The 25,247-nt window shown below is 48.2% G+C and overlaps 1 protein-coding gene across 4 annotated transcripts in view; it reads left to right on the forward strand.

Annotated features, from left to right (window-relative positions):
* The window catches only part of INPP5D (inositol polyphosphate-5-phosphatase D), an 80,254-nt gene that overhangs the window by 37,048 nt on the left and 17,959 nt on the right, over nt 1-25,247 (forward strand). For 2 of the 4 annotated variants that reach the window (XM_054040781.1, XM_054040782.1), the window contains exons 3-14: nt 4,332-4,482; nt 8,697-8,868; nt 10,296-10,448; nt 16,797-16,884; nt 17,672-17,752; nt 17,938-18,009; nt 18,330-18,453; nt 20,564-20,670; nt 21,398-21,500; nt 22,403-22,599; nt 23,435-23,552; nt 24,160-24,256. In XM_054040781.1, the coding sequence (XP_053896756.1) occupies nt 4,332-4,482; nt 8,697-8,868; nt 10,296-10,448; nt 16,797-16,884; nt 17,672-17,752; nt 17,938-18,009; nt 18,330-18,453; nt 20,564-20,670; nt 21,398-21,500; nt 22,403-22,599; nt 23,435-23,552; nt 24,160-24,256 (1,463 nt within the window). The remainder of the gene's footprint in view (nt 1-4,331; nt 4,483-8,696; nt 8,869-10,295; nt 10,449-16,796; nt 16,885-17,671; nt 17,753-17,937; nt 18,010-18,329; nt 18,454-20,563; nt 20,671-21,397; nt 21,501-22,402; nt 22,600-23,434; nt 23,553-24,159; nt 24,257-25,247) is intronic. The other 2 variants (XM_054040783.1, XM_054040785.1) reach the window with 1 other exon arrangement.

Genomic DNA, 25,247 nt, shown 5'->3' on the forward strand with positions numbered 1-25,247 from the left:
TGCATTGGTACAGCTCTGATACTGTAAGGTCTCTAGTGTAGATCTGTCCCAGTGTAACTTCACTGATTTCAGGATCCTTTTGTATTATAGATTAGATACAGGAGCCAGATTTCTTTAATGACTTTCATTTTCACTGGGCCTCTGAGTCGTAGGTATTACAACCAGTCAGTGTCAACAACTGTAAAATGGCTGGGATGGATGCATATGGCCAAGTACTGTTTACATTTCCACTGGTGCAAAACCTGAGTAACTCTTGAAGTCAGTGCAACTGAGAGCAGAATTTGACCTGCAGCGTTCTGCAGAAGTTGCAAGCTCTAGATATTCCAACCAGCAGTTTGTTGCAACCCCTTTTACCTGGTGTGGTAATGGCCTTACATAAATATCATTGTGTGTGAGCCTGCGTACTATGCTTTGTGCTGAAAGTGACACTTTCCACAGTGTCCTGGTAATAACTATTGCAGAATGCAGGAACACTTTCTTGTGCACAGATCTTTCAGACTGGATTTTCAAAAGCACCTTATAATGTTTTGTGTGAAAGTTTCCTTCCGTGCTTTTAAAAATAGAGTTACCATATTTCAACAATCAAAAAAGAGGACACGGGGTGCCGCCCTAGTCCCGCCCCAGCCCCGCCCCCTCCCACTTCCCGCCCCCCTCAGAATCCCCCTACCTGCCCCCCCAACTGTCCCCAGGACTCCACCCCCTATCTAAGTCTCCCTGCTCCCTGTCCCCTGACTGCCCCAACCACTCTCTACACCCCTTTCTCCCAACAGCCCCCCCAGAACCCCCGACCAATCTAACCCCCCCCCGTTCCCTGTCCCGACTGCCCCAACCACTCTCTACACCCCTTTCTCCCAACAGCCCCCCCAGAACCCCCGACCAATCTAACCCCCCCCGTTCCCTGTCCCCTGACAGCCCCAACTGCTCTCTACACCCCCTTCTCCTGATAGCGCCCCCCAGAACCCCCGACCAATCTAACCCCCGTTCCCTGTCCCTTGCCTACCCACCCGACCAGGCCAAGGGAGAGCTGCGGGTTCCACGTGCAGCCAAACAAATAAGGCGTTGCTCTGTGGGGAAGGAGGGAGCGGGGGAGGGGGAGGGACTCTGGCTGCTAGAGGCCCCAGTGGCTGCGAGCGGCTTTCAATCAGACACAGCCGTCCAATCAGCCGCGCCGCACTCTGCGGAGGGGAAGGGCGAAATCCCGGACATTTCTACCTTATTAGAACTCCCCCCCGACGGCCATTTAAAGCTAAAAAAGCCGGACATGTCCGGGGAAACCCGGACGGATGGTAACCCTATTTAAAATATAGTTATGTACACTAGGAATAACACGTCCTGATCACTTCTCCACGGGCAGCCAAACCTTCAGATGTGTTTGCTCAATATTGAAAACATTGCTCCCGTAATTTCTGGGCTGTGGTCTCACTCATTCTCTCAGAGGAATCAAGATGAGATCTTGTTATGGCTGGGATTCTCTAAAGGTGTTTCAGAAATAGTGCTTTTGCTGCACAGATGTGGGCATAAGTAATCTCCCCACTCTTCCTGCCTCAGGGACGGGAGCTGACCTGGTATGGAGATGCCCACCACATAGCAAGTAATTCTTTGGCTCTATAGCCCTTAAAGGAGCAACACTTGTTCTCCAACAAGCCAGACAAAGCGCCCATTGCTTAATGTCGTGGTGAGGTCATCCTGCTTGTTGGGGTTTGTACTATTGTTTCTCATGTTCAAGCTCTTGATTTGCCTGTATTTGACTCTCACTTGATCCTATGTGTTTAAGTTTGTTCTTGATTTAATATAACCTAGTGCCTCTTGAACAAAATACATATGCAGATAAGAATCCGAGGCTGACCAAACCCAAATGGGTCTGTTAAAAGCCATATGTACAGTTAATGACAAGGATTTGTTAAAACTTGTATGGAAAGCTCATGTATGTTAATAATGATAAAAGCAAAAGTTTGAAAACTAGATTAATGTGCCGCAGCCACCACCAATCTGAGACTGTCCAGAAGACTCTGTAGCAATTTATTTCAAATTTAGGTAAATTCCTACTACTTAAGGAATAAATGGTGTGAAATCTAGGGCAAATCAGACAGAATAGCTCTTCTAGTCTTGCCTCCCGCTAGCACTGTCTGCTGTTGCTATTGAGTGCTCACTGGGACTGTGTTCACAAATGTGTGTTGCTCATGGTCCCCTTTAAGCCAGTAGAAAGTAACCTAATGGAGCTGGAAATCATCTACACAAAGGCAACTCTCTCCTGTTTGCATCAGGCCCTGCTGCGTGTATGTGTGTGGGCTTGTTATGATTTCAGAAAGCCCACAATCTGCCACTGCCGTACTACAGGACAAACGAGAACTGTATTTCCACCAGGAAGAATAGACCATGAAAAGCATTTGGATTGGCGCTTAAAATCTGTATTGAACATGCTTATGCACGGCTATCTAATGGTCCTGGAGTGTAACTATAGAGGCAGCTGCTGACACAGGTGTCTCCTTTTCATCCTTGCTTGCTACCTGTATAGGGTGGTATAGAGGATTGTCAATCTGTGTACTGCCACAGTGAGCCAATGATTTTATATCACTAGGTCTCAATGTGGAGGCAAAACGCTGGGACCACATGAATGGTGGCTGCTGTAGCCTGGGGGATCTGACATTCCTCAATTAATTGGCAGCTTCAAGCATAGCGATCAATCAATGGCTATTGGCAAGGATAGTGTCCCTAGCCCAGGGGTTGGCAACCTTTCAGAAGTGGTGTGCTGAGTCTTCATTTATTCACTCTGATTTAAGGTTTTGCGTGCCAGTAATACATTTTAACGTTTTTAGAAGGTCTCTTTCTATAAGTCTTATAATATATAACTAAACTATTGTTGTATGTAAAGTAAATAAGGTTTTTAAAATGTTTAAGAAGCTTCATTTAAAATTAAATTAAAATGCAGAGTCCCCCGGACCGGTGGCCAGGACCCAGGCAGTGTGAGTGCCACTGAAAATCAGCTTGCGTACCGCCTTTGGCACGTGCGCCATAGGTTGCCTATCCCTGCCCTAGCCTCTGTTTGCCAGAAACTGGGAATGGGCAACAGGGTGACACTTGATGATTATCTGTTCTATTAATTCCCTCTGGGGCACCTGGCATTGGCCACTGTCAGAAGACAGGATACTGGGTTAGATGGACCTTTGGTCTGACCCAGTATGGCCGTTCTTATGATCTGATTGTTCTGTAGCTTTGCCTCTAAAGACCCCAGAACATTTGCTATCCCTAAAGATATGTTTTCAGACATAAAGGCCAGCATTGGCTCTCATTGCTGGGAGTTCCAGCATAGCAATTTTGAACTTTCTGCAGAATTTCAACCAGCAAGAGATCTTCTTGAAAAGTGACCTTAGCCACAATAGTGAATAAGGGCATCATGAAATACACTGTGTCCATGGTGCCTGGATCTTCTTAAAGATGCCTCTAACACAGGCTCTATCAGCTCATGACTCTCTTTGTGCAACACATGCTGAGTGGGTGACAGCAAAATGAGATGTGTGGTCATTCTCTGTTCTTGCCTAAATAGCAACCCAGCGTTGTGGACACCCCACTATAGTATCTCACAGGCATCAGGCAGAGCTTGAAGTCACCTTCATCTTTGTGGGACTTGAACATTTTAATATTTCTTTCCAAATAAAATCAGACTTTTTAAAAACAGAGATAATCCTTTTGGAGTCCCAGCTGACAAGCCCAAGGTTGTGGTTGATGCACCTCTGAAAATCAGGTCACTTGATTTAAATTCCTAAATATGGACTTAGAAAACTAATTCGAGACACTCAAGTGTCAACATTTTAACCTTAAAACTTTGAAAATTTCAATGGTTTGCTGGCCCATTTATTTGAGCCTAATTAAGCCTAGTTATTCGAATACTGAAAGGAATACTAATAGGCGCATTTGATTGTGTTTCTCTTGCAATCTGAAAGTGAAGGGAGATTCCTACCGTGCTCCTTGCTCTCAGTAAGTATGAGAATTGATCCTATCAAAACTTCTGCTTTTATGGATCTTTGTCGCTCTGAAGCCAAACACACTTTAAAATTCAGTGGCCATAGAAGTGGGATCTCTTGGCTTCACTGAATCTTTGAGATTGCTGTTTTTGCTGACGTACATATCTGTTTGTGTTTATATTGTGTGAGCTGTTCTGCACGGAAGCCTGTGGTCAGGTACATGCTGAAAGCTGGGCTGCCTTTCTCTGGACAGTAGTAGTCGATTTTTTCTCTCTCTTTCTTTGCTTTGACTCCAGTGAGGAGTGACATTTCCGTGGTAGGAACGATCCACAGCGATGTTTGCCAATGTCTGTGTTCTGTGGGTTTCAGGCGTCGGAAGGCGTTCCAGTGAAGTACTTCGACAACTTGGACGAACTGATAGAGTTTTACAAGAAGGAGAACATGGGTCTGGTATGGCACCTGAGATATCCTGTCCAACGGGAAGAGGAGGAGGCAGCTGATGAACCAGAGGAGGATGCGGGTAAGAAATCCAGGGGAAAGGTGGATGGTTTGGACCCTGGAGTGAAACAGACCTGATGTGTGCTGGAGATGATGGGAGTGTTGGCAGGAGTTTTCTTGGAGTTTCTCAGCTTGATTCTCAGCAGTGCTATGTGCCTGCGACTCCTATTGACTGCATTAGGAGGTATGAGTGCTCAGGGCCTCTGACAATCAGGCCCCTTTGGGTATGTCTATTCAGCAGCAGTTCTCAGACTGTGATTCGGGACCCCAAAGTGAGTCACGACCCTGTTTTAAGGTGGTCACCAGGGCTGGCTTAGACTTGCTGGGGCCCAGAACCAAAGCCAAGGGGTGTCAGCCCTGGGCAGCAGGGCTGAGGGTACAGCCCGCCAGCCCTGGATTGAAACCCTTGGCATTTGGCTTTGGCCCCCCATGCCCGGTGTGGTGTGGCTTGTCCTTTGCCCCCCCCCCCCCGGCCCCCAGATAGCAGGGCTCAAAGGGGTTCAGGCTTCAGTCCCCGCTCCTGGGGTCATGTCATAATTTTTGTTGTCAGAAGGGAGTCGCAGTGCAATGAAGTTTGAGAACCGCTGCTATCCAGCAATGTAAGCCTGGGCTCAAGCCTAACCCCTCTTGCATCCACACACCAGTTGTGTTAACCTAGGGCTTGAACCTAGGGGCTCAGGGCCCTGCAGGGTTGGAGGGTCCAAGTCTGTGTTAAGCTGAGACCTAGGGTCTGAGCCCTATTGCTTTCCTGTATGCGTGGCCCCAGCATAACCTGGGTCCTGGAAGTCCTCCGGAGGTATCCTTTAGTCCTCTCTATGCCAACAATCTGTGATGCAGTCTATTGCACTCTATTGCAAATGGAAGCCACTCGTCCCTTTGCAAACGGCAGCACCTCAGAGCAGCGTTAAGCCATTGTCTGGTGAACACCAGTCTGTAAGGACACTATCAGAGAGCCTGCAGGGTTTGCAAGGGAGAATGATCAAAAGAAGCTTTTTGCAAAGAAAGTTGCTTCCTGGACACAGGAGCACAGCCAGATTTTGGTGCACGCTGCCCTTATGGGCACCTGAGTCCCATCTATAGCACTGTCACAGTTAGGAAGCAGGCAATAGAGTTTTCCCATAGTGCACCACACTTGTAGGGCTAGCGTGTCGACACTTGGGGTGGGGTGCGGGGTGCACTTGGCACTCTGAGAGAGGGTTACTGTGACTCAGGTCTGTGCTCTGCAATGTGGATGCCAGAGCATCCTGGTACTCGCCTCCTGATTTGGCATTTCCACCAGGCCCACAGTGTCAGTAGTGGATTTTCTGACGTAACGTGGTTCAAGGGACCTGCTGTCGGATTTCCTTCTGACTGAGGATGGGGAAACAGGTAGCGCGAGGATGGCTGACCTCCGTTTGTCAGGTTTAAGAAATAAAGGAAATCATGGACTCCACCTATGTCTATACTACAACGCTGCAATGTTACAAGCTGCAGCAGTGCAGGACATCCTTGCTAGCTGCCTTGTTTTGCATGTACACGTTGCACTGTGTCCATATACAAGACCCACTGCAAGCATTGTAGGGCTGTGGATTGTTGCACCTACCCCATGGTGCCGCATACAGTTCCCTGGAGCTGGGGGAAGAAGGTCTATGGTATAGAATATCTGTGGCACTTATTCGTATTTTTAGTTTGTTCTGTCAGCTGCTGCAAATGGTTCTGTCCCGCACTAAGAGCAGAATCAAGCAGTGGGTTATATTGGCTGCCCCCACCGTCTACACGCTCCCCGGGAATGAGCCACATTCTGTGCAGAGGCACATTAGCTGCCCTTTCTGCTGTGTCTGGAAGATTCATGTTCCATACCACTAGGACAGGATCATGGCATCGCAGGCCAGTTTGAGCCTGCATCTTTGATGTTTGCCATCACGGGTCAGTCCCACGGGAGGACTTTGGTTTTGGCTCAGTGCTCGAAGTGAGGAGCAGTCCTGGAGGAGAGGAGAGAGATTACTGCACTGCTTCATGGGGTTCTCCCCTCCAAAAGAGATGTGAAAGTGAGGACCCTAGTAGCTGTCTGTGGAGTTAAGGGTTCTATACATTGCTGACCAGAAACATTTTGACTAGCCATTATTTTTATTAGAATGTGCTGATTCATCAAAATCTAGAAATTCCATGGGTCTATGTTATTTTGATTAAATACCACCAGAAACCAGACAGGGTTCCAATGGAAAACCTGCCGGTTTTCTTGCTAACCTGCCCACACAGCTCCTGAGCAGCCAGGGCACCTAGACTCCATAGCAGGGACTCAAACCCAGGGTGCCTGAGACCCAGGCTAGTGCTGTAACCACTGGACCATCCTTTCTCTCCTCTTTTGTCTGTCTAGAAATGCTGAGCATGACCATGAACCTGATTATCTTCAGGATAAAACCTCTTTGACATAACCTTCCCATTGCGCTCACGCGCGCGCACACACAATCTCACTGATCTCGTGGGGGCTGGAAAATATTGACAATGAAATTTCAATGAGAAAGTGACCCCACTTTTTGCAAAACTATTTGTTATTTTCTCATTTTCTGGCCAGCTCTCAGAATGGGGGAGAGAAGTGCAGGAAGAAGAATAAACAGAAGGGCAGGAAGTTGAAAAAAAGTTCTTGTTGCCACTCTACTTGCCTCTGGCTAGAGCAGTGGTTCTCAAACTTTTGTACTGATGACCCCTTTCACATTTCAAGCCTCTGAGTGCGACCCCTCCTCCCCTTATAAATTAAAAACACTTTAAAGTATATTTAACACCATTATAAATGCTGGTGGCAAAGCTGGGTTTGGGGTGGAGGCTGACAGCTCGCAACCCCCCATGTAATAACCTCGCGACCCCCTGAGGGGACCCGACCCCCAGTTTGAGAACCCCTGGGCTAGAGGAAGAGAAGTGAAAATGTGATCTTTTAGTAAGGCCAGTCACACCCACAATTCAGTTTTATAAGGTGCTTAGGTACGATCATTCTGGAGTCATATGAAAGCCTAGAGGATGTCTTTGTCATATACGTTTCATTGTTAAGTCTTCTATCCCTGTGGTATCTAAGCATGGAGATATTGATCTAACTGCAGCACTAATCAGTCATGCTGTTGCTCATTATTTCTTTCTCTCTTTGAGTCACAATGTGCACAGGAGCTATGGACCATTCTTTTCAGGAAAATAAGCATCACTCTCTTATTTTTAAGTACAACCAAGTACTATGTGCATTACAAAGTGATGGGCGATTGTTAACAAGGGTGAATATCATTGGGTTAAGTGCAGCTATAGCCACTTCCCACCAAAGAGACAGAGTGCTGTCGAATTGAATGGCACGGCTTTGGGGGGGCCTAAGCTGGAGAGAGGAGGGAGTTTTCAGCTGTGATGAATGCACTGAATGCCCCTGTGACAAGGGAGGCTACTCAGGTCACCGTACTGCATTAAATGGAAGAGGTTTATTTACACTTAGCATTCGTTATTATTTCCTTTCTCTGGACATATTTACTAATTTTAGCTGCCCGTTCTCAACCTCTTGGTACTCTCCCCAAACTGCTTCTCCTTGCACTGTGCCTGCCATGGAGATGTAGGAACTCAAATACTGGAGTTCTGTGCCTGGAGAAGCTGCTAATCATGTCAGCTCCCAGCCCTTTTTTTTGTTATGAACAAATGAGGAGTAGGATGGAGACTGCTAAACCCACTTAACCTGAACTAAGTTCAGTTACTGTGGACTGAAGTTAAATCTGTGAGTCTGTCTGTATTTGGCGGAGATATGGCCCCTTATACATCTCCCTCTCCCATGTAGGTCCTGGGCACTGTCCCACTCCACTGACGACCCAGTATAATAATAATGATACCTAGCCATGATATAGCACATGCACATTTTCAAAACACTGCACAAATGTTAATCAATCTTCACAATGATTGGGAAATTTAAGTTAAGTGACTTGACCAAGTCTATTCAATAAGCCAGTGCCAGAGCCCAGGATTATTGCTTATGCATTCTGGGTTCACAGCCCTCAGCTCAACCCACTACACCACACCATTGAGTTCAGTGGGAACAGAACTGGACCCTTATCAATATCAAAGTCTGATCTGATGAAGTTTAGATCTTTTCAGTTCAGCGATTGCAGGCCAGTTAATCTGGATGGATTTTGCACTGACTGCCATTGTGATGCAGATGATATTGTGGGTCAGAATGGGAGGCAAGTGGTCTAGGTGTGTTGCCAAAATTACTTTGTTTCCCTTCCTTCATGTCAGACCCTGTACCAACCCCACCCATATTACCCCCACGACCCTACCTGGTGGCACTCCCGGCAAGCGAGATGAAAGAAGCGTCTCCTCTGAATGAAAATTCCAAGGTGGCAGAAGTCAGCAAACTGTCCCTTTCTGAGACGCTACTTCAGCGGCTGCAGTCCCAGGACACCAGCAGGTGAGCTCTGGTCATTCGCTGCCCCCAGAAACGTAGATAGATGGGCAATAACCAGGACAATAGAATCAACATTGAAGCCCTCTTGGGAGTTGGCAGGGCGCTGCGTTTGGGAAAGATGTCACTGATATTACAGCTATGTCAGTGCACTCTATTGTGGGAGAGGGGCTGTGGGGCCTGCGTCTAATCTCACACTCATTTTACCCCAGTGTAACTCCATGGGCTTCAGAGGAGTTACTCCTGATTTACACAATTAAAGGGAAGTCAGAATCAAGTCCATTCTCTCTTAGACATTAAAGTAATACAGTGGCTACTCCTTAAGGTAGCGCTCATGCTCTGGCATGGAAGAAATGTTCTCTTGAAGTATAAAACAATGTACTGACCTCCCCCATGGAGATATTTCCTAATGTACGGTAAGATAATATTGGAGAGAGGCTAGAATAGAAATCATGTGCCTAAACCATAGATATCGTGGGCTAGATCCTTAACATGTGCAAATTGGAAAGTCTTCATTGGTTTCAATGGAGTTATGCTGATTTATGCCAGCTGAGGGTCTGGCCCCATCTAAGTATATGGCTATCTAAATACATCACGCACGTGGTAGCCTGTTGAATCTGGACACCCATTCAAGCATTGGAGGAAATTGGTGACATCTAGGGTGACCAGATCCTCAGAGTTAAAAATCAGGATATGTGTCTATGGGCCAGGGCTGGGGGAGCAAGTTACAGCAAAGGGAAGCTAGTTTGGTGTTCTGTCAGGGAGGTAGGACGGGGCTGGATGGCTGACTGGCAGGCTGGGAGATATCTATTTTGATTGGCTGCCTTCGCTGTTCCATCTGCCTCCTTGGAAAAGAGCAGCCAGTCAGAACTTTCTGCACTTGCTGAGGGATGAAACAGCCAGTAAACTTTGACTGCTTCATCCCTCAGCACGGGTAGAGGTGCCAATCCCCACTCATCAAGGACCCAGCTGAAGCCTCCAGTCCAGCCTCTGCTTTCAGCTTCTAATCAGGCTTTGTCTGAGGCAGAAGCTTTGAAAAAGGAGTCAGCCATGGAGACATGAGCAAAGGTCCTGGCTCCCCCAACACTCCCAGGCTGTCAGCCGCCAGCCTCTCCACCACACCCAAACCTACAGGAGACTTACTAATCACCCCCCACCATAGCTACCTCTCAGTCACGACTGCAACTGCTTATCTCCCACACCAGGGCAGCATTCATCCTATTGCAGTGGGGAATCCCCAGGCAAAGTCTAAGAATTCCATTCCCCCCCCCCCAACACCACCACCACCACTTAGAAGGGAATATTGACATTGAAGAACAAGGCAAGCCACACAGGAGTATGTCTTAGCTGTGGAGCTTTCTGCTTCAGACAAAACTCAGCTGCCTGGTGGTTGGGGACAGTAGGGGGGAAGCTGGTTTCCTTACCTGCGTCAGTCTTTTTCACAGTGTTTCTGAGGAACACCTCAAGTTAATCCAGGATTATCTGCGAGTTCACATCACCAGCGACTTTGAGATGGTGCAGATGGGCTCCAGCAGTCTCCCACAGCTGAAGAAACTGCTCACAGTGCTCTGCAAAGGGCTTTTCAGGTAACTGGAGCCTAATTTTCAGAGAAGCCAATATAATGTCACAACACTGCCAAAGGCAGGTGGTATTTGAATTGTGAACCCATATTTCCAGCACAGCAAAACTGCTTATCCTTAAAAATGGGTAGTAAGACAACGGTCTCATGGCCTATGGGGTTAAAGGCCAGAAGCCAGATGCTCATGCTCCAGTGAGGGTCAGATGATTTACGCCGCCTGAGATTCTGGCCCTGGGACATTAAATCTGCCTGAAAGACACAGCTGTAGCAGGTAAGATTTTGCTGGGGGTGGTTTCAGTTAACAGAGTATTATTTATTTTATACTTTGTTTAGAAAGAAACAAAGCCAAAATGCATTAAAGGATTAGCTGAATAGCTTAGGAACAGATATAAATGGCACCTCCAGAATCATCAAGTAAAAGTCATATATAAAACCCCCCACATATTGCTGCATGACTATTCTCTCCAAACCCCGACTCTCCTCTCAGTTACAGCAGGGAGAACCTGGGGTGATTTTACTGAAATCAGTTAACATAGTCCAGGTGGAGTGAGCAGAGAAACAGGCCCCTACTCTAGCATGGTTTCCATTACAAGTACCCCTTCCCTATCCAGAGTCCATACCCAGCAAAAGCCCAAGTACCGGTCGGGATCTGATTGCTCCTCAAGCTTCCTCCCTACTCTGAAACAAACAAGGGGCTCAGCCCTCAGATAGGGTTACCATATTTCAACAAGCAAAAAAGAGGACGGGAGGAGCCCCGCCCTAGCCCCGCCCCTGCCCCTCCCACTTCCCGCCCCCCCAGAACCCCCAACCCTCCCCCCGTTCCTTGTCCCCTGACTGCCCCCTCCTGGGACCCCTGCCCCTAACTGCCCCCCGGGACTCCACTCCCTATCTAAGCCTCCTTGCCTCTTGTCCCCTGACTGCCCCAACCCTTATCCACACCCCCACCCCCAGACAGACCCCTGGGACTCCCACGCCCCATCCAACCACTCCCCACCCCCTGACAGCCCCCCCCAGAACTCCCAACCCATCTAAACCCCTCTGCTCCCTGTCCCCTGACTGCTCCGATCCCTCTCCACACTCCTGCCCCCTGACAGCCCCCCCAGAACTCCCAACCCATCTAAACCCCTCTGCTCCCTGTCCCCTGACTGCTCCGATCCCTCTCCCCACTCCTGCCCCCTGACAGCTCCCCCCCAGAACTCCCAGCCCCCTACCCCCCGCTCCTTGTCCCCTGACTGCCCCCTCCTGGGACCCCTGCTCCTAACTGCCCTCCAGAACCCCACCCCCTACCTAAGACTCCCTGTTCCTTGTCCCCTAACTGCCCCCTCCTAAGACCCCCCCCAACTGCCCCCCAGGACCCTACCCCCTACCTGTACCCTGACTGCCCAAAACTTTCTCCACTCCCCTCCAAAAGCCCCCCCCCGTTTCTTGACTGCCCCCTCCAGAACCTCCCTGTCCCTTCTCCTGCCCCCCCTTACCCTGCTGCTCAGAACAGGGTGTTGGGCTCTGTGCCAGCCGGACACATGGCTGAGCTCCCCTGCACAACACAAAACCCGGTCCCTGGCCCTGCACAGGGTTGCCGGAGCAGGCTGCAGGAGGAGGAGCTGCCGGCCGGCTCAGAATGCGGGGGGGGGGGTGGGAGGAGGAAGCTGCTCCGGAGTCCAGCCCGGGACTTTCCTGCAGCCCTCCCAGCCGCTCGCTCTGCCGGGGGAGGGGGAAATCCCGGACATTGTGAGTGCTTTACAAATTCCCCCCGGACGCTATTTTTAGCACACAAAAGGAGGACATGTCCGGGTAAATCCGGACGAATGGTAACCCTACCTCAGATCCCAGGGAAAGCATCTGGATGCCTGACCATCAACAGAGAGGTCCTGTATCTCCACGCTGGCTCAGGGGCCCACAGCACCCTGTTCCACACCAGCTCCTTGGCAGCTAGGCTCCCGTGGAGCAGTGCAGGCAGGGGTACTGCCCTCCAGCACCTGGAACTCACCCCCACAAATTAGAAGAAAGGTCGAAAACATGGGCAGATGCGCCCAAGAACTAATATCGATTCACTGAGCACTAACTTGTGAATGGAATTCCCACAGAGCTGCAGGGAGGAGAATGGGCCAGATCCTCAGCTGGTGTAAATTGGTGTGGCTCAGTTGAAGTGACTGGAGTTATCAAGTTACACCATTTGAGGATTGGCTCAGTGTGCATTCCTCTGCTCCGTAGGCCTGAATCCAGCCCTCCCCAGGGTCCCCAGGGAGGTCGGGGAGTGGGAGGTATGATGCTGCAGAACCAGCACTTCCCTTTCTGTGCCCCTCAGCTGGGTTTCAGTTCTCTACAGCCACGGAGGGGAAGGTCCCATGTGCTCAGTTATTAGCAAACCCTGAATAATGGGATCCCACAGTCAGCAAAATCAGGACTGAATCTTTTCCATTGCTAAACTGTCTCAGATAGGGCTGTGCTGTTATTCCAATGAAGGCCAGGCTGTTTTTTCCCAGAAAGGAGCTCTAACGCATCGCTACTTTGTGCTATCTATGCTTTTTACCCCTCATTGCCCTTCAAGGGGATAAGAAAGTCTTAAAAAAGAAAACCTACTGATATCAAATGTTCTCAAGCATCAAAGCTGCTCTTTCAATTGTCAGCATCCCTTTAACATTTGTAGTGAGAGGGCACAGAAAATCTAGTGCCCACTTCAAACATTACCAGGCCAAATTCTCTACCGGTGAAAGTCCATTGACATCAGTGGAGTTGCACCAACAGACAATTAGCCCCACCTTCCACCCCTTGTTTAGCGGCATATATTTATGGATTAATCTGTTGTTATCCTGGGAACTAATGACATCTTAATATAATTAGTCTAACTGGGCAGATTTTCAAAGACCTGTGTGATAGGTGAGGTGCAGCAAATGCAATTCTTTTCATGGGCAATCACCCACAGCATGGAGATGGCTAATTATATGTATAATTGACCAATTTGCATATGCAATTTCCCACATGGAAATGCAGGATTCTTTCTTATGAAGGGGACTTGATCTAAAATCCAATGAAGTCAGTGGAAAAACTCCCACTGATTTCAATGGGCTTTGGATCAAGTTCTGGTCACGTACTCCGTTTGCATTGCTCAAGTAGTAAGAGACTTTCAAAATCAGCCCATTGAGCTGACTGGCTGTTTGAAAATGGAATGGATTTGATATATCCCATCCAATTCCTTCTCCCTCCTGCAATTTCCTGCCAAAATCCGTACCAATAACCTCAGTATCATTTCATTTTGGTGGATTTGCCTTCTCAATTTTCCTGTGAATTCCTAATAACTTTAGGCAGTTTCTCCTTCTTTGTCTTCCATATCAATCAGCTTTCTCTAATAAACCTCTCTCCTGCAGATCAGATTTTCTCAGGAGTGTGTGCATTCCAGCCATAGAACCCAGCATTCTCCCGTAATTTACTAATTTTCAAATATCTGGGCACTTAATTGCTTTATGTAGCTCCCTTAATCTCTGCGATAGCTTGCAGCCTCTCTAGCTGAATCCCCCTATCAAGATGCTGAAATTTAATTTGTTCTGTGACATTACCTAATTTTAGATTTCATTCACCTCAGCTTCTTTCCCAGCTGCATTGAGGGATTCAGCCTGAAATCTGCAGCTAGTTCTCAGGCTGTTTCTCAGACATCTGTGTTTTCTTTTTCTTAACTGGATTCAGTACCTTTTATTATTTTCACAAAGCCTTAGGGAGGGGAAAAATTGCAAATCGCAGACTCAATTGGCACTAATGCCCTATCTTTAATTGTATAATGTCTCTCCCTTGCCCCTTCTAATCTCACATAATTTAGGGACGGGTGAGATATCATCTTTTACTGGACCAGCTTCTCTTGGTGAAAGAGACAAGCTTCTGAGCTGACACAGAGCTCTTCTTCGGGTGACCTGAAGACTTTAAGGAGAGCTCTGTGTCAGCTCAAAAGCTTGTCTCTTTCAGAAGTTGGTCCAGTAAAAGATATCACATCACCCACCTTGTCTCTCTAATATCTTGAGACCAACATGGCTACATCAACATTGCATATAGTCCAGGGATAGCCGTTGTCAGACCCAGGTGACACCGCATTCAGTGTAAAGGCTGAGATCACCCACGAGTTACCCATCAAGAAATGCAGGGCCAGCATCTGAGCTGTGGCTAAGGAGCACTCCACATAGCTGAGCGGGAGCACGGAAGGGCTGTAGAGTACCTTTTACGCCCCTGACTCCCCTGCTCCTTAGCCAGCTCCGCAAAGGGCCAACTCCTGGCATGAATTAGAGCAGTCTGAAGGTTGTTTTCAACTGCACCAGCTACTACTGGTCTCCAGGGTCACCAGGCTGTAAGGATAACCAGGCCAAGTACTCTGCCTCCGGAGCGGAGGTATAGGGAGGGGCAGGGAGGCTGCAAGAACAGTGGCTGAACCTCTCCCAGAGATTCCCATAGTCAGGGGGAATCCTCGGTGGGCTAAGAAAAGCTTTAGGGGGAACTTTGGGGGAACTTTGGGCCAGCACAGCCACGGATCTTCCTGCAGATGTATGAGGAGATATTCCTCATTCAGAATTCCTTAAAGGGTTTGGGTGGACATATTTCACAGTGCGAGTTATTTGTGAGCTGTTCAGCTTGACTGTTGTTTCAGGCAATCACTTCATCATTCCCTACATGATCGATCACCTAAATTACATGGTGTTATTTCTGCTCTCTGATTGCATGACTCCCACAAGGAGCTTTTAAGATGGCTGCTCAAACACTTCTGGCGCCAATACTTATGCAAATACAGATGGACAGAAGTGTTCGTGACACTTCCTGTGAAGATTCTCATGAATAAAATTTTACTCACACAGCAGTTCAAAGGAAGAAAACCAAAGAGGTGTGAATGTAATTAAAACCACTTTGTGGTTTGGTTGAGCACAAATGCCAGTAAATACCCTTCTGCATTCTTCCTCAAGTCTGACCTGTGCGTTACATTAAGCTGCACTTCATGGTAAAGGGCCTCAGAGAGGGCCACTCTCACGTAAGAAACGGCCAAGCAGCGGGTTTTTCTGTGGTTGCTGTTGTTCAGAAATGTACGGTCTGTGCTGCACATCGCTTCAAAGTAGATATATTCTAATTGTTTCCTAGTGGTTTGTCTAGTAGAATTTCTCCCAGTGCTTCTAATACCACCTCTTTTCTGACAGGGCCTGAACTAAAGTCCGCTGATGTTAATGGGAGTCTTAGGGAGGTTAGGATAACTTAAAAGGTTCAAAGCAGAACAGTTTTGTGACACAGAACTGAGAGCCTAGGAGGGCTGGGCTCCCAGTTCCACCACAGACTTCCTGGATGACCGTGGCAAGTCACTTAGGCTGAAATTTCAAATGTAGGTGCCTAGCTTAGGCCATTGAATACACATTTAGGCACCTAAATAAGTAGCTTGATTTTCAGTGACCACAGGTGCATGCTCACTGTTGCACCTTTTCCAGAGAACTAGATGGAGAAACTGGTGCATTCGTACCTATAACAGTGAGGGGACTTGTTAGTGCTGGCTACTAATTAGGCACAATGCCACATTGTTCTCCATGTTCATCTTGGCCTGCAGGACTGTCACCTAGCTGCTCTGCCAGTACTAAGTCTGGTCATTAGCAGACAGTGACATTTGTGCCAAGTTCGCACAAAGATTTTGTGATGGACAAGCATCCTCTGGGCTCACTAAATTCATTTCATTTGTAACCTACCCTTGATTTGAATTTAGGAAATTAAAGCCTGGTTCATTTTACATCCACAGTTCCACTCGTCCCCTTATTGCATTTGTTGAAAAATATATCTGTGTATTTCCTCCTTCACTGGTGGTACTGTGCTGCCCCAGCTTCTGGAGCTGTAAGGAGTTCTGTTCAAATGAGCTGTTGCTGGTGCATTAGCTGACATCCTAACCCTGCTGCGCTGTCCTGATCTTTCAGGGTTGGCACTGACCTCACTGGGTATGTCTAGACTGCAATCAGAGGTGTGATTACAGCTCAGGCTTGCATACCCACACTAGCTTTAATCTAGCTGGCATGTCTATGAATAGCAGCATAGGTGGGGTGGCAAGGGCTTCAGCGTGAGCTGTAGGAGCTTGCTGGGCAGCTTGGGAATATACTCAAGTTGAAGCCAGGCCACTATGTCTTCACTGCTATTCTTAGCTGCGCTAGCTAGAATAAAGCTCGCGTGGTTCTGTCTACCCATGCTGCATTCATCCCCCTAATGCAGTGTAGACACCCACATTCACTCCATACTGACTATGCATCATTAACTGGTTTTGTGCTTTATCCTTCTTTCGTTGCCCCATGTGACCTTGCCCCAGATTCCCCACACAAACCCTGCAGTGACCTTTGACATGTCTTTGTATTCTCAGTGAAGCATCTCGGACTCTCCCTTCCCTGGAGTCCATCCAGAAGGTGTTTGACCAGCAGCTGCCCCCTGGTATCCATCAGCGTTCTCAAGTAAGTTCTACTGGAAGAAGTGGGGAAAGGCGGCCAAGGAGGAGTGATAGTGTCTGTCAGGCACAGACGGGGAAGGGAGGCCTTTCTGAGCTTGGGACACAACAATGACCATGAATTTAGATGATGGGTTAACACTTTTGTTCTCTTTAGCTTGTTTCTGGCTGCAGTGCACTGGGCACACAGTGAGTTATTTAACCACTGATTCAGCTAGCTCATAGTCTTCTCCACTCTCTCCCATCCCCCTGTCCCAAAGAGAGAGTGCAGCAAAGTGCCTCAGTCATTCCTACTTCCAACCTCCATCAGCCTGTGACCCAGAATTGCAAATTTGTCCTTCCATCAGCTTAACTCCTCTGGATGGTCAGTGTCTTTTTGTGACAAACGCTTCCCTCCTTCCACCAAGCCACCTCAATCCTGTGTCCAACCTCTTCTGTCCTGCGGCCCAGAAAACCAGAAGTCCAATCTGCATGTTCAACCCATGGCCCAGTAATACAAATCTGTCTTTCTGTCATCAACCATCCAACTCTTCTGCGCGTCCAGCCTCCTCTGACCTATGTACTGGGTTGGCAAGGTTGTCCTCCCACCAGCCCAACTTTCCTTCACGTTAGGTCACATTCTGTGCCACTGTGCTTCACATTACAGATTAAACTTAGATGACGTAAAACACACTGCTGCTAACAGCTGTTTCTGGAAGGTGGTGTGAACTCTGAGCTTCTTTGGGTCTGGTACTCATGGTTCTCTCTCTCTCTCTTTTTTTTTCGTCTTCTTTTTTTAATGCTATTGTTACCAGTTGCTTGGGGAAGCCAGTCCAGTCAATGTTGTGTTGAAGCTCAATCAACTGATCTCTTTGCTGTCCTCGGCTGAAGAAAAGGTAGAGATGTATAACTATCTTGTGTTCCCATGCTTCTGGCTTTATTTATGCTTCTTTCATCATCAGTGAAATCCACCTCTGTAATGAGAATTCTCCTGCGATGCCTTTATTACTCCCTTTTCTGATCCCCCTCAAGTGAAGTGTAAAGTCACCAAATAGATACCCATATGCATGAATTTTTACAGGTGAAAACACTGTTGATTGAAGGACCTGATTCAACACATCGGCGTTCTCTCATCCCTCCTGTAACCTTTGAGGTAAATAGACTTTGTCAGCAATGCTTATCATACTACAGAAGAACACAAGACATGTAGGAATGTCTCGGTGTCTTAAGTTTCTGGATACTATGCTCTGCTACAGTAGAGATAATACAGTTATATCTCAGTGCCTGGGGTCCCTTGGTGCTCTATGGTACTATAGTAGGGGCCATGTCTTAAAGCTCTCTGTTTGGAGTGATGTAAGTGGGTCAGGTCATACAGATGTTTCTCTGTGCATTGATTTAGGTATTGCTTTTCCTAGTACAATTGACTGAGGTTTAGAAAAATGGCTTATGAGAAATCTCTCCCTTTTCCAATAGGTGAAAGCAGATTCTCTAGGAATTTCCCAGAAAATACACCTCAAAGTTGATGTGGAGCTGGGGAAATTGATTATTAAGAAAGCCAAGGATGGTCCTGAAGACAAGTTCTATAACCATAAGAAAAGTAAGTTACCCTGAGTCACAAATAAGGGGTTAGTCCTCTAGATCCCAATGGGAATTTTGTCATTGACTTCAGTGGGAGCAAGGTTTGGTCCAATGTGTATATTAGTCTGTTACGCTGAGAGTTTGGTTCTACTGCAAGGCACCAGTAAACCTAGATTGCTTGTCTCCAAGGCAGTTTTCAGTGAATGGGAAGTCAATGCTGTGGTAAATGGCTCTTTCTGAGAGTTAGTTTACAGTCCCATCGCTTTCAGTTAAGTTAAGACAATGGCAGCATGTCTGCAAGGAAAACAGCGTCCCTTGATCAAAGGTATTTCCAATTTCTGCCTAGTATAGATCAAGGAGATAAGCCGCAAAGCTATAAACATCTCAGAGATGTTAGGCCAAAACTGGTGTGAGTCCATCTCTTTCCTAGGTAAAAGAGTCTGTTTGGAAAAGTAACGTCTTGAGAAGGCATTCGTGTCCTTGCTCTCAAGATCAGTGCTCAGCCAGTGGCTGTTTGGGCTACTGTCAGGTTTGTTACTTGGGCCTGGTCTGCACAATTTAGGTCAACATTGCTATGGCGTTCAGGGTGTGAAAAATCCATACCCCAGAGTGCTGTAGCTAGACCCACCTCATCCCTGGTGTAGATGCTGCTAGGTTGGCAGATGAATACTTCCGTTGACCTAGCTGCTGTTGCTCGGGTAAGTAGAGTTCCTACAGTGACAGAAAAACTTCTTTGGTCGCTGTAACCTACACAATGCCATAACTATGCTGCTGTAGCACCTGCAGTGTAGCCATGGTGTTAGTGTCATTAGGGGAGAGCGGTGGTAGTTGTTTGTTTGCTGTGAAAGCCCATTTAAAACAGTTCTCTTTATCCCTGGTTAGGTCCCTGCTAAAACAATTGGTGAAAGCTTTTTATTAGGGAAAAGTTATTTTTCCAATTCCCCTCTGGCCTCTAACTCCAAACACTGCAGAGATTAGCAGAGGCAGAACTATCAACTCAGGCTCCATCCTCACTAGGAAAACGATTCATTACTGACCATAGTTTTGAGCTACACCTCCACCGCTGATTTTCTCCAGCTGGAGTTCAGAATTGCTTTGCTGCTGATGTACATGGGACTGAACCATCTTCATCATCAGATCAGCTTTCACCTTCCCTTTCACAGATGCTCACAGGAAGGCGTATAAATTGTCTGCTTGGGATGCAGAAAGGGCACGAGGTTGGGTTGAACACCAGGCAGAAGGAGCTATTTGTGACTCTTGATTTCAGGGTATAAATGTAACCCCTGGAGGGAAGTCCCTTGCTGACTGCACCTGCATGTTATTTCTGCTGAGCCATTCCAACAGCTGTGTGAGAGCACTACACTGACCAGCTGAACAGAACTAATCAAAACGCTGAGAAATGGCCAGACTTAAAGGACCAGATTGTCTCTGGTACTGCTGCACAAGAGGAGCTCTCCTCCTTCCCCCATGTGTCCCATAGAGGCCTAGCAACAATTGCAGTCCCTGCACATCAGGAACAGTTATTAGAGCTGAAGTACTGTTGGTGGGTCTCAGTGCTGAAGCCACTGAAACCATCTTTGCCATGTTTTTGGTTCCAGGCTCTGTATAAACCCTTTTTCAGAGGCAGAATTGACCAGGGCCGCCCAGAGGGGGGGGCAAGTGGGGCAATTTGCCCCAAGCCCTGCAGGGGCCCCGTGAGCCCTGGCCGAGAATCCCTTTCCTGGCTAGAGGTGCCTTTTTAATTTTTACTTACCCAGTGGCGGTCCGGGTCTTCGGTGGCATTTCGGCAGCGGGGGGCCCTTCAGTGCTGCCGAAGACACGGAGCAACTGAAGGACCTGCCGCTGCAGACTCAGAGTGCTGCCCAGTGAGTATGTCCACTCCCCCGCTTTGCCCCAGGCCCCCTGAATCCTCTGGGCGGCCCTGGAATTGACAGGAATGTGTGCTCAGCGGGGGTCTCCCAATGCAGGGCAAAGAGAGCCTCAGATTTCTGAATGAGTAATCTCTGGGAGCATGCTGCTTCCTGCGGCCAGTTCTAGTGAGCAGAGGAGGATTTCTCTGGGACTCTGGTTTCTGCAGATACAGTTTCTGGGACTCTGGTTTCTGCAGTTGACCACCAGCCTCTGCTTAGTTCTGCAGCTCATCAAGTCCCAGAAGTTCCCTAACAAACTGGTGATCGTATTGGAGACTGAAAGAGAGAAAACGCAGCGGAAAGAATATGTTTTCGCTGACTCTAAGGTACACGACAATGTCTTTCCTCACTTTATCCCAGGAGCACCGGGATGGGCCTGAGGGCAATGATCCTTGGCACAGGACTAACCAGGGCATTTATAGGATTTTAATCTGCTCTGCATAAGTGAGATTGATCATATAATGTGGGAGCATCCAGCAAATGCAGGAGAGAATGGAGGACACGTGCAGCAACAGTGCAATAATAACCCCTGCTATACCAATGAAGGTCTGGGAAAGGGAAGGAGGCAGATTAGGGCTGCGCCATTCATTGGATGCTCAGTGGCTGGCAAAAGGCAGGAGTCAGTCATGGAGAATTACACCAGAATCATTCACCAGCCTTGAATCCCGCTTGTCTAGACTAGGATATCAGAGTGTGATGTAACACATGCTAGCTTCCGTGTTTGGAAACTCCAGTGTAGACAAGGCACACTGCCTTTACCATGTGCTAGGCTTTAACCTGACCAGTTTAACACATGTCAGAGTAGTACATTGCCTTGTCTACACTAGGCTTTTAGAACACGCTAGTTAATACATACTAACAACACACCTTTTCTTCTAAGAAGGTACCATAAACAAAGCAACCTCCCTGCAGACTAGTAGAGATAAGGCTGATCTTTCCTTTAGATATTCTGGGCACTTCCCTAGTCAATTAGTTCTTCTTTCAGAAGAAGCTGAGATTCTGGTTACCGAGACAGCCCGCTCATTAGTTGTCTCTCTGTTCCTCTGGGTGTAGAAAAGAGAAGGGTTCTGCCAGCTTTTGCAGCAGATGAAGAATAAACACTCTGAGCAACCAGAGCCTGACATGATCACCATCTTCATTGGGACCTGGAACATGGGTATGTGCTGCCTTCTCATCTAGTTCTTCGTACGTTCCTCCAGACACTTATTTCGAGCTTGACATTGGCCTGCTTCCACGTGGGGACTGATGGACTCTGCATTTCCTATTCACTCAGTAAGGGACTCGCTCACAGGGACCGTGTTCCACTGGGACAGGAGAGGAATTGAGTCTCTAGGTTTTTGCATGCACCGTGGCCCCTTTGCATTGCTCCAGCATAAAGGGGCCATAATGCCAATGTGACCATGGTCGGGGGAAAAGGAGGGTGTCCAGTCACTGCACTCCAGCTATTTCTGCATGTGATTAGGAGAAACCACCCTCCTCGGGATTGAAAAGAGAATTTAACAGCAGGGCTCTTTGTCTGGGGAATCCCAAATTAATCTGTTTTTCCCATTTGGGGAATGTGCATTTGTTCTGATGGCTGTGAGCTGATAGGTTAATGCCATTAATCTCACAGTCCCTGATCCTCAGCTGCAGCCACAATGAACTCAGGGCAGCTGACGGCTGGGGGCAAAGGCAAGTTTTATGCCACCCTTGCAGCTCCACAGCCTTGGAGCTGTCTTTGGAACGTCCCAGCCTCGAGCCAAATAGCCAGTGACAGCTGGCTGCCAGTGGCTTCCATTGGCAGCTCCAACAGATAGGAATTGTCAGAGCACAGAGATGTTCCTGCCAATGCCCCCTTTTCCCCAGGAATGAGGTGGCATAGCACCAACTCCATCATCTAGGGCTTCCCCTCTGCCGGGCCCATAGTACGTCATTTGGGCATAAAGTCCGTTGTCTCCCCCTGCACATGTGCATAGCTCCATAGGTTTGTGTGCCTTTTTATCCCCATGCTATGTGTAGCCTCGAGGTTTTGACGGCAAGTGTTTTTGACTCACTGTGGTTTTGGATTTGCTGCTAAAGGTGCTGCTCCTCCTCCAAAGAAGATCACATCCTGGTTTCTCTCCAAGGGGCAGGGAAAGACCCGGGATGACTCCGCTGACTACATCCCCCATGACATTTATGTCATTGGCACCCAGGAGGACCCCCAAGGGGAGAAGGAATGGCTGGAAGTTCTGAGACAATCCTTGCAGGAAATCACCAGTATCAGCTTTAAAATGGTGAGGAATCATGTCAGCTCAGAGCAAAGTGAGGATAGCACACTCCCCTAGCAGCTAGGAGAGACACAGGAATAACCAGCCTCCAGCCCATGCCTCCCTGTTCTTGAAGCGCCACATTACTGGGACCATCCTGCTGACAGAGAGGGGACTGAATATGTCTATGGACTCCATTACTTTTGAATCAGCTAGATGGCGAAGGCATTGTTGGAGCAGTCTGAGTCTGAGCACAGAGCCAGCCCCAGTGCTCCCAGTGCCTTCCAACTGGGGCGTGAAGGATGGATCTTGGCCTTGGATCCACCCCTTCCCCCACAGTAGCACACTTACCTGCAATTAGGCCATTGTGCCATGGGAACGGCCCTCTGAGAGGAGAACATTTTTAAATTATTGGCATATCTTTTGAGACTGCTCTGGCCTCTCTCTCTCTCTGTGGACTCTGGCACTTTTTATTCCAGGTTATAATAAAGTTTAGGACTGACCAAACTGTGTTACAACCATGTTCGACCACTCCTGAGTTTCAGTGAGGGTAAGGAATAGTTTTAATCGTATCTGAAAGGTCACTGTGTATGGGGCCCCTAAGTGGCTCTTAGAATTTGCCTGTGAACAAATTAAGTTGTCTTTTGTGTAACCAAGGTGATCTAGGGATTAATTTGAGCATATCTGCATGCTAGGAATTGCACATGTTCTCCCCACCCACACAGTCTAAGAACATGGGTCCATCCCTCAAAGAAAAATCTCAGTCAGTGAATCCAAGTAGGTTGGGAAAGCCTTGGACAGACCAGATGTGTCTGGTGTCTCTGTGCCACGATATAACCATCAGTTTCCCATCCCCTGACAGATAGCAATCCATACGCTCTGGAACATCAGGATTGTTGTCCTGGCCAAGCCAGAACATGAGAACCGGATAAGCCACATCTGCACAGACAACGTGAAGACAGGAATTGCAAACACACTGGGTAAGGAGACAGAAACAAATCTAATCAGAGCGTCATCCACTCTGTGCCCACGGGGACTCTTGAAATGAACAGTTCTCTCTCAGCAAGATCACTCTGGGTCATGCTGAAGTGACCCTGGTCTTCCCCAACTAGGCATATATGAATCCCAGCATAGACACCCTGACGTCCTCTCGACCCCCTGCTCTGTCCCAGGCCCTGCCCCCACTCCACCCCTTCCTCCAAACCCGACCCCTCCTCTTCCTGCCCCCCACCTCTTTCCATCCCTTCCCCTGAGCGTGGGAGGGAAAAATTGTCTTCCTACTCAATTCTGGGCTCATAAATTTCCCCACTAAAGACTTCAGCCTGAGTGGGAGGGATCCCCCTTTCTGGATTGCAGATGGAAATTAAATTAGTTTTCTTAAAATTTATTTATTTTGCCTTCTTCAGAAAAACTTCCCCTGAACATTGTTCTATATGTGATAATTCTTCCTGCACTGATTTAAGTCTGCCTCTCCTCTACCCCATCCCCCACTTCACTTAAAAAGTGTTATGTTCTTTATTATCTTTCTACTGCTCAGCCTGGAGGTGGATTGATTTCTTGATGTTTTTTGCTTCTTGTTTTTCCCAGGCAATAAAGGAGCTGTGGGAGTCTCATTCATGTTTAATGGAACCTCCTTAGGGTTTGTTAACAGCCATTTGACTTCAGGAAGTGAAAAGAAACACAGGTGAAATATGTCATTGCCTTTCAAGTGCAGGTGTTGATGTTCACAGTCAACCTGTGGAACTCATTGCCAGAAGATGTTGTGAAAGCTAAAAGTATAACTGGCTCAAAAAAGAATGAGATAAGTTCATGGAGGATAGGTCCATCAGTGGCTATTAGCCAAGATGGTCATGGATGCAACCCCATGCTCTGGGTGTCCCTAAATCTATGACTGCCAGAAGCTGGGACTGCACAACAGGGGATGGATCACTCTCTAATTGCTCTGTTCTGTTCATTCCCTCTGGAGCACGTGGCTCCAACCACTGTCAGAAACAGGATACTGGGCTAGATGAACTATTGGTCTGACCCAATCTGGTTGTTCTTATGTTAGGAGTTGCTGGGTAATGTTCTCTGGCCTGTGCTATGGAAGAGGTCAGATTAAATGATCACCATGGTCCCTTCTGGCCTTAAAATCTATTATATGTTCACTGTGAATGCAGCTTTGGCTCACTAGACTAGAAGCTGCTGAGTACCCCAGTCAGTGCCTAAGTTCCCTCTAAGCTGCACGGCCATGCAGCTGTCTATTAAGCACCGTGCAGGCGCTCAGGGCTGTGGCACGCAGCGATGCCTCTACCAAAGCCCTGAACCTGCCACAGCACCCCTCCCCCAGTCCCGACCCAGCCTGGCCCTGAACCTGCCGCGGCCAGGGGACAGGTGCCCCTCCCCTGGCCCCAACCCAACCCAGCCCGGCCTGGACCTGCCACAGCCGGTGGAGAGGTGCCTTTCCCCCCCGAGCCCAGGTGCTGCTACAGGGAGAGAGAGAGCTGGAGAGAGTCCTCTCTCCACACCATAGCCCCGGGGAGCCCCACTGCACCCCAAACCCCTCATCCCCATCCCCACCCCAGAGCCCATACCCCCAGCCAGAGCCCTCACCCTCCTGCACCCCAGCCCTCTGCCCCAGCCCTGAGCCTCCTCCCACACTCCAAACCCCTTGGTCCCATCCCGCCACATGAATT

This window comes from Malaclemys terrapin, chromosome 9 (genome assembly GCF_027887155.1).
Source record: "Malaclemys terrapin pileata isolate rMalTer1 chromosome 9, rMalTer1.hap1, whole genome shotgun sequence".
Lineage (NCBI taxonomy): Eukaryota > Metazoa > Chordata > Testudines > Emydidae > Malaclemys > Malaclemys terrapin.